This window comes from Calliphora vicina, chromosome 5 (assembly GCF_958450345.1).
Source record: "Calliphora vicina chromosome 5, idCalVici1.1, whole genome shotgun sequence".
Taxonomy (NCBI): Eukaryota; Metazoa; Arthropoda; class Insecta; order Diptera; family Calliphoridae; genus Calliphora; species Calliphora vicina.
Window position 1 is genome coordinate 40,798,119 of NC_088784.1, and position 8,647 is coordinate 40,806,765.

Consider the following 8,647-nt stretch of genomic DNA (forward strand, 5'->3'; position numbering starts at 1 on the left):
ACGTTTGGACTGCTGCTACTCTTAAACCAAAGCTTTGAAAAAAAATGTTCTGAATAAACTATATGTAGAAAAGTGTCCACTTTCCAATGACATATCATTTGTTTTGTAAAACGCATTTTTCATTTTTCATTTATCGCCACAAGTCACCATATAGCTGCCCCTATGTGCACTGCAGTGACAAAAATATAAACATGAAATTAGAGTTATGGCCTAATAATTCCCAACATAAATTAACAAGAGGGCTATATTCGGCTGTACCAAATTATACTTTAAAATAAAATTTTTAAATATTTTTGGGTAAACAAAATTAAAATTTTTTTTAAATTTCGAAATTGTTTTTTAATTTATTTTAGAAAAGTTTTTTAAAATTTTTTTTTTTTAAATTTTAAAATTTTTTTTTTTAATTTTTAAATTATTTTGTCAAAATTTATAGAAAAACAAATTTATGACAAAATATGTAAAAAATTTTTTTTCCCGATTTTGAACCCATTGTAGAACCAGACATGGCATGGCTTGCCACTCATGGCGAAGGGTATAAAAAAACCAACTCAGCATTAATATATAAGTATTTGATTACATACACATGTCGTGTATGGAGTATATATTTTTGTTAAAAAACAAATAGCTAAAAATACAAAAAAATTATAGGAGAAGTTATAATAATATTAAATACTTTATGAATATTAAGTGAAAGGGTAATAAATTGTTATAAATGTGTAAAAACATATGCATGTTGTATGCGTGTTAAATATTTAAAACATTTTACATTGTATAATAAAATAAAAATTAAGAAAATCTTAATGTCATCATGTGCATTAGAAATTTGCACGACAAGCAGCAAATGGCATACAAAAATAAGGAAATCACATTTACTCTGGTGGTGATTTATGAATACCCCAGCCGTGGAAGCATTTTGTAAAACGTTTGGATTCTTTATTCTTAAGTGTTAAAAATAATTTGCGCGAACGTTCAGGTTGTTTGATGCGCATATGCTGAATGTATACCTGAATAAAAATTAATTTAGTAAGCAATTTACGTTTAATGTTGAAAAAGTTGAAATTAATTATTAAACTTACTTGTGCTGACTTGTAAGCCAATTTAATTTCCACCTCACTGCAACGCGATCCTAACCAAAGGAATACCTGTTCTCCATTGTCCAGTATCATTATGTCATCGTCTGCCAAATCATCTTGACAGAAATCTGTGCATTTTTCGGCAACAGTAAAATAGCCCTTTTCATTGGAGCATCTGAACAAGCGTGTAAAGTTCATGTACTCAGCATTGGTGTCATAAGGTTTACGTCCACCCAGAGCCACCCAGAAAAAGTTTTCCGGCTCTTCACCCTCATTTAGGATTTGTAAACTCACCCAGGGACTATTGAACATGTCTTCTGCAACTTCTTGTATTAATTTAGCCTCTTCTGGACAACTTTTCGAACCCAACCACACATAAACAATGCCCGATTGGGATTCATCTTCAGTTTCGAATGGCACATACAAAATATAACTGCAAAATAGAATGAATGTACATAAAATATAATTTATAATTTAGAATTAATTTTAAATTGTTTTTACCAAAATGCTGAATTAAGGAACGAAGCATCCGGTTGGATTTGTATAAGTCTTGTACACAAAGCACCACCATTTGAACGTAAATGGAAAAACTCTACAGCAGCTTTGCCATCAGGAGTCTTTGACTTGTCCTTGCGCTTGCCAGTGTGTATGATAAATTTGCGCTTAAAGTGGGCTAAAAATTTTAAATTCTCTTGTTGTTGATGGATGCGAACAACTTCCAGTTCTTCGCCAAACATAGTTTTGAATTTCTTTTGTAGAGTAAAAGTGAATGTTAACCAACCCATATTGCCAGCATTGCGACCTTGCCAAAAGTACACAATGCATTGTATTTCATCGTCAGGTGGTGGTTTACTGTCGTCTAATTCGGCACCATCTTCATCATCGTCGGCCGGTATGCAGTAACGACACAAGAACACATAACATTCTCCCGTATAAAAGTGGCCAACTTCCTCCTCCGGTAAACGCACAAACTTCTTACCCTCTAATACAAATGCTTCCATTGCCTCTAAATCGTAATTCCAGTCCTCCTCCAACTGTTCAGCTTCACTAAGTGGCATAGGATTTTGTCGTGGCATGAACAAAGCCGCCAAATCAGCACGAGTTTCCTGCTGTTTAGCCCATTTTGTTAAATCTGCTCCTGTCTTTGCTACAGAGTTGGCAGTACGTGTAAAATCGACTGCCATCACCTCGTCCCAACCAATAAATTTCGATTTGAAAATTTGCGTTTCGGTATCTTCTTGCAGACGTGTAACTAGTGCATACGAGGGTCGTGCTATCATATTAAATAGTTCCCGGGAAAGTTTGATGGCAGCCGCTCTCACTAAACGAGTCGATTTTTTACCAAACCACACAAACAAATCGGTAAAGCAGTCCAGTATATAAACATTTTTACTGACTAGCAAAGTATTGACCAGTTTTTGTTCGGGTACTTCAACCTGAGGCAACTCCAAATAACCCATCCCTAATTGCACTTGGTATAATCTGGGTACAGGTGGCACAAAATTCTCCTGCACATGCTGTATAATCTTTTGTTTGGGTGCTTCTTCCGGATCACAGCCCAAACGTTGCCAAAACTCTTCACTCTCATCACCTTAAGAAAAACGAAAATGATATTTAACAGATAGTTTTATTTAAAATCTGCAAGTCTAAAAATCTATAAACTTTTTTTTTGTAGTTTGGATCTAAGAATGTATTTCGCCAGCGAAAAAACCTATACGATTTATATATATGCACTTATTTGAATAAAGAACTGTTTATTTATAAAAAAAAAAAACATATACACATGACATGATAATGTAAAAATCAAGTATGATTCACCTAAAATCATCATCATCAGCTGGATGATATTAGAGTCCGACCGAAACCGGGATTTTCAGGCCAAATCCGAATCTAATGATCGTACAATAAATCAGTATTCGACCGAATCCGAAACAAACGGAAACTTTTCAAATGTGATGATTCACACTTGAGCAATTCTTGAGTTTGTAAGAGACAGAAAAGAGGAGTTTACAACGATATTCCTACTTTTCTTCCTGTTGATTTGTGTGAATCAGCACAAAATTTCCTTTAAAAAAATATTTATATTTGATTCATCTAATTTGTATGTGCACTGCAGCACCACTTGTGCATGCTTAAATACTTTGCAATAAAATATAATTTTTGGCATTCTTTTAATACTATTTAAAACTTGTTTCTTCATTCAAAGGTTTTTATTTAAATTATCATTTACAAAATTAATGTTTTACAAATCAGAGTGTCTCGTCTCTATGACTGAGTGTATCATTCTCTATGGCAGGAGTGTTGGACAAAGTTTTCAAACCTTATTTTAAAATACTTCTTATATTCTATATACACCAAAGCAAAAGTAGTAGTTTTTGAAATTTCTTCAGTTTTTCCATAGAAATCCAAAATTACTTTCAACTGGTTTTTGATGAAAACCAAATAAAAACTAATTAAAATAGTTAGGTTCCATGGGCAGCCGCTCCTCAAAGCAACTCACTTGGGTCCATTCAAATCTGATCCCATTGTGATAATTAAAATAGTAAATACAACACAGAATTTCCAAAAAGAAATAAAAATGTAAATCTTTCAAATTTATTTTAAAACCAATTTAACCACTTCGGTATTCAGCCAAATTTTGACCAAATACCGAGTACTGGTATTAAGCTAATTTTTGGCCTAATCCGTGACCTAATATTCAGTCGGACTCCACTATTTATTAATGGAATTACAATCCTAGAGAACGTTATTTCTGGTATAGGGAATATTACAATTAAACCGGAAGTTTAAACAGTAAATTCGAAGAATTCGGATGGAATTGCAGGAAAATAGAACGCAATATGTTCTACATATTTTTAAATCAACATCGATATCAATAAAATTATATAGTCACACCTGATATATTTTATAATTTTTAATATTAGAACATGCTCAAATTTGGATTACCCTAAAATCTTCGATCAAATTATATTATAAAGATGGTACATACCTTGACTTTCCACAATAATTTCGCATTTATTCTTTCGTTCGGTTTTATTAATCTTCTCCGTCATTAGACGTGTTTTCGAATTTAAAGTATTCTTCGAACATCTTCCCATCCAGATGAACATTTTGATCCCGCAGTCAAGCACAAATGAATAGCGTGGATCTAATGATTCAAAGCCAACGGATACAGGTTCCATGTGTACCGAAGCACCAGCCGCATGCACACGATATAACCGAATGGTGTACAACATATCTTCGACTGTATAGAAACCAGTTGCAGTACGGCCACCTTCAATGTATGTCACTTCAGTATCAAAAAGATTTAAAAATTCTTCAGATTCGTCATCTAAATAAAAAATAATACACATTAAATTTTTATTACATTTCTTATTCCCTTATTTGCAAGTCTCTTAAATCTTCCTTTTTATATTTTCCTACAAAAATATTTTTTTATCATGTTTTTTACTTTCGGATTTTTTGCAAATAAAACAAAATAATCGACGGCAAAATTCGTAGCTTAAACTTATCCAATCTTCAAGTCAAAAATCCGCCATTAGATCGTTTTTGAGAATCATAAATTTTCCATAATAATTTAACCCCACTGTTCAGGTTTAGTTGAAATTTGGCAGAAATATTTCTTATGAAGCCATTTATTAGTTCTATTTTTTAAATTTTGAAAAATCTAAAATTTCGATGAAATTTGCCTTCGGTTTTAATATATGTAATGATTATATTCTTAATAAAAAAATGTATTCCTCATAAAATTGCATTCCTTTGACGATAATTGGAACAATATTTGAAGACTAATAACATTGAAGGAAGTATTACTCGAAACAGTATTTTTTGAGTTGTGGTGATAAACGATATGTTCATATTTAATAGATATTATGTATATAGAATAATAAATACTTACTCTGTTCCTCACGAATTGTTCGACAACGAGCACCCAAAAAGTTTCGTAAATTTACTGCATGAATTGCAGCACAAGCTCTTTTGTCCAATGTTGACTGACTACCAATCCAAAAATATATTTCCCAATTGAGTTGATCCATATCGTCAAAACTCGTCTTGAGCACAATATAACAGTCGCCTTCGTAGAATTTTCCATGTGCAACTTCTTCTATTTTGTTCGGAAGAAAATTCTCAATTTCCCATATTGTAATACCAGGCAAATGGCCGTCTTCTTTCTCAAAGAATTTCGAATAGTCCAATTGAGGTTTCTCCAAAGACTCATCCCAACGCTTAGGCTTAAGGGACTCAGGTCGTACTTCATCAGAATCGTTGCACCAAGAACGATTGGCCTCAGCATCGTCTTTATCCTTGGCTACATCTTTCATACCCTTAAGTATTTTTGCCGAGTCTTGAGCAGAGTCATTCCGAGGACCACGTCGTAGACGAATTTTGCGGGCAGTAGAATCTTTGGGCGTGGATGTGACAGGTACAGACGGTGGTACCGCTGCACCAGCCAGGCGAAGTTGTGTTTGTAAGGAGAAATCTATATTATAGAATTCAATACCTGAACCCTTGGTGGCCTCAGTTGGTTTCGGAGGCATAATCAAATCGGGATTGTTGCGCAAATCCAACTGGTCTAAACCATCCAAGAGATGTATAGCATCTGGCAATGTAATCAAGCGGTTCGAAGATAGATTAAGTCTTTTCAATGCACCACAACGGCAGAGACCCTCAGGGATCATTTCCAGCAAATTATTGGATGCTGAAAATACCTCCAAACAACACAACTTGCCAATCCCTGATGGAATGCCCTCAAAATCCAATCGATTGTCATTCAAGTAAAGTCTTCTTAATTGCGCTAGTTTGCACAAAGCAGCTGGCAACACGGTCAATTCGTTGCGTGATAGATTGAGAACCTCTAAACGTTGCCAAAACTCTACACTGGAACTTAGTTCAGTTATGGCATTGTCGCTGAGATTCAATCTTTTTAAATTTGGCAAATTGTATACACAATCAGGAACTTTGGGAAGATTATTTTGCGATAAATCCAGTTCGGCCAAATTGGACAAACTGTCAAGAGTAGTAGGGAAATTCAAAAGTGTGCGCTGAGTATTGCGCATATTCAAAACTTCAAGATTTTGTAACGAAGGCAATTGGCGCAACTGAAATAACTCCAACGGGTTGTCAGCCAATATCAACGTCTGTAAATTAGCCAATCGTCTAGTCTGTGGTGGCAATGTTTCCAATTTATTGTGGGATAAATCCAAAAACAATAAATCCGTTAGATGTATAAACAAGGCCGTTGGAATCGCCTCAATATTGTTGTGACTTAAATTCAATACCAACAAACTTTTCGCTTTCTCCAAACCTTCGGGAACCTCTTTCAACTTGTTGTGTGATAAATCCAAGGTAGTCAATTCATCCAAACGAAATAATTCGGGTGGTACGCCACTACTTTTAATTTGATTTTTTCTCAAATTCAATGAACGTAAACATGTCAGCTCGGTTAATTCACCAAATAGTTTTTCCAATTGGTTGTGTTTCAAACTCAAATGCTCGAGTTTGAGTAGATTTCCCATTTCTTCGGGTATTTCCTTCAAATTTGTTTTATCCAAATTCAGCCATTGGACGCGGGTCATTAATTTTACCGCTGAGGGAAAATTTGTATTCTAAAATAAAACAAATAATAGAATTATAAAAACAAAATTAAAAAACTGTATAAAAACATGAAAAACAATAACAAGTTTTGTTTGTAAACAAAACAAGGAATATCGCAGTTGCAGAGCAGCCTTCGATTTACTTTGACAGCTGGGACAAATTCTAATTTGACACAATTTTTTTTCCATTCACTAACACCAACACAATTTTATCTGTTTTTTCAACTATGATTTGTGCAGCCATTTTCACACTTTTAAGTTGAATTTTATCTTTCCAGCATTCTTTGAACTTTAATTATTAACGTTTTATGTTTTTATTAATTAAATTACTTACACTAAAGTCATTTTTTGTAAAATCTATACCCCGTACAAATGGTAATACACCCGTATTGGCCATTTTTTTCACTGTGACTAATACTTAGTTGTAAATTTAAGTACTTATATTGATACTCAGAGTTGCAAAAAAATGTATTAAAGGTTTACTTTTTCTGAAACAAATACAGGGACAGAAAAGAATATTATATTTACAGATTTTTGTAATTATTCGAACTTTTTATTTTATATAATTTGAAAGTAATTTTTTTTTAATTAGGCTTAAGTTCATTTTATTATAATTTATTTGTATTAAGAAGACTTTGCAGTATTTTTTTTAAGAAACTATTAGTTTTTGTATTCACCACGACACATCGAATATTGATTGTAGACCCCACAAATATGAATCAGCTGGTTTCAATAGAAAAATAACAAAAGAAAACGCCAAATTGGTTGTGGTTTGAAAAGAGGGAAAAATATATTTCACACTCGTTGCCTATTGAAAATTTTATTTTTTCTCTCGCTTTACAAATCCCAACCATTGAAAACTTTTTTGACAACTGTCATTTGTTTCATATCTGTAATAATCTGTGGTAGAACCCATAACTAATATATATGTTGGCTCCTTCTTAGGGTTGCCATTTGAAGTATTCGATTAACCGAAAAAAAATAATTTTTTGAATCAATATTTGTCGAAGTATCGAATACTGAAATAAATTTAATTTCAAGTTAAAATTGAAATAAAAAATGTTTATATAAGTATAATTTTGAAGAACAATATATCAAAGAGCAAGACCAACATTTGTTAATGTCATTTCAAGTTGGTTACAAATGAGATTTGATTAGAAACGAAATACGTCTTTGGATTTACAAAGATCACAACATAGTGAAATATAAATGAAATACGAAATATATAACAAAATATAGAATTAAGTTAAATTATCTTCAATCGATTTAGAATGATTTTCCAATTATTAATAAAAAATATAGACAGTTTTGAATCAAACGCCTTAAAAATTGATTGAAAACCTTATACAGGTTTGAAAATACTTTCGAATCGGAAATTATTTTATTAAATTATTAGAGTAATATTCGATCGAATAATCAAGAAAATTTTAAAAATGAATCGGTGAATCTAATAATAAAATAAATGTAGCTATGTCCGTCGGTTTGACTGTCTGTTGAATGTAAATAAATTGTTTGTCTTGCAAAATATTATTATTTATTTTTTGTAATCTTATAAAATATTATTTGTCATTTTATATAAAAAATAAAGATAATTTAATTGTAAAAAATAAAAAACATTGTTATGTTCTAATTTAAACTTGTACTGGTCATAGCCTTAACCCCCATTAACACGAAGTCTGGTTATGCCTTAACCATAGAGAATAGACATAGAGCGGAAACTCTCCTGTCAAAGACCTAACTCAGTTGTCAAAAACTTAAGTGGTGAGAATGTATTAGTAGAAAAAACTATGTGAAAACAAAAACAATACTCGTATGTGTGATTATTTTGAGTAATTTTTTTGTTTGAATTTTTTCCAAGTTTCCGCTCTATGTTCTCTATGGCCTTAACTAATAGTTATACTGCAGGTTAAAATTATTTTTGTATGAAAAATGTCAGTATAACTATTAGTTAACACCTAACCAGACTTCGTGTTAATGGGG

General features: G+C 32.3%; 1 protein-coding gene across 1 annotated transcript; it reads right to left on the bottom strand.

Annotated features, from left to right (window-relative positions):
• Nucleotides 1-560: 560 nt before the first annotated feature.
• fliI (FLII actin remodeling protein) lies at nucleotides 561-7,071 on the bottom strand. Its single transcript, XM_065511406.1, has 6 exons — nucleotides 7,002-7,071; nucleotides 4,972-6,679; nucleotides 4,063-4,404; nucleotides 1,575-2,664; nucleotides 1,077-1,506; nucleotides 561-1,004 (listed from the first exon to the last, which is right to left on the bottom strand). The coding sequence occupies exons 1-6, from the start codon at nucleotides 7,062-7,064 to the stop codon at nucleotides 870-872; spliced, it is 3,768 nt and encodes a 1,255-aa protein (XP_065367478.1). The 5' UTR covers nucleotides 7,065-7,071; the 3' UTR covers nucleotides 561-869.
• Nucleotides 7,072-8,647: the final 1,576 nt, after the last annotated feature.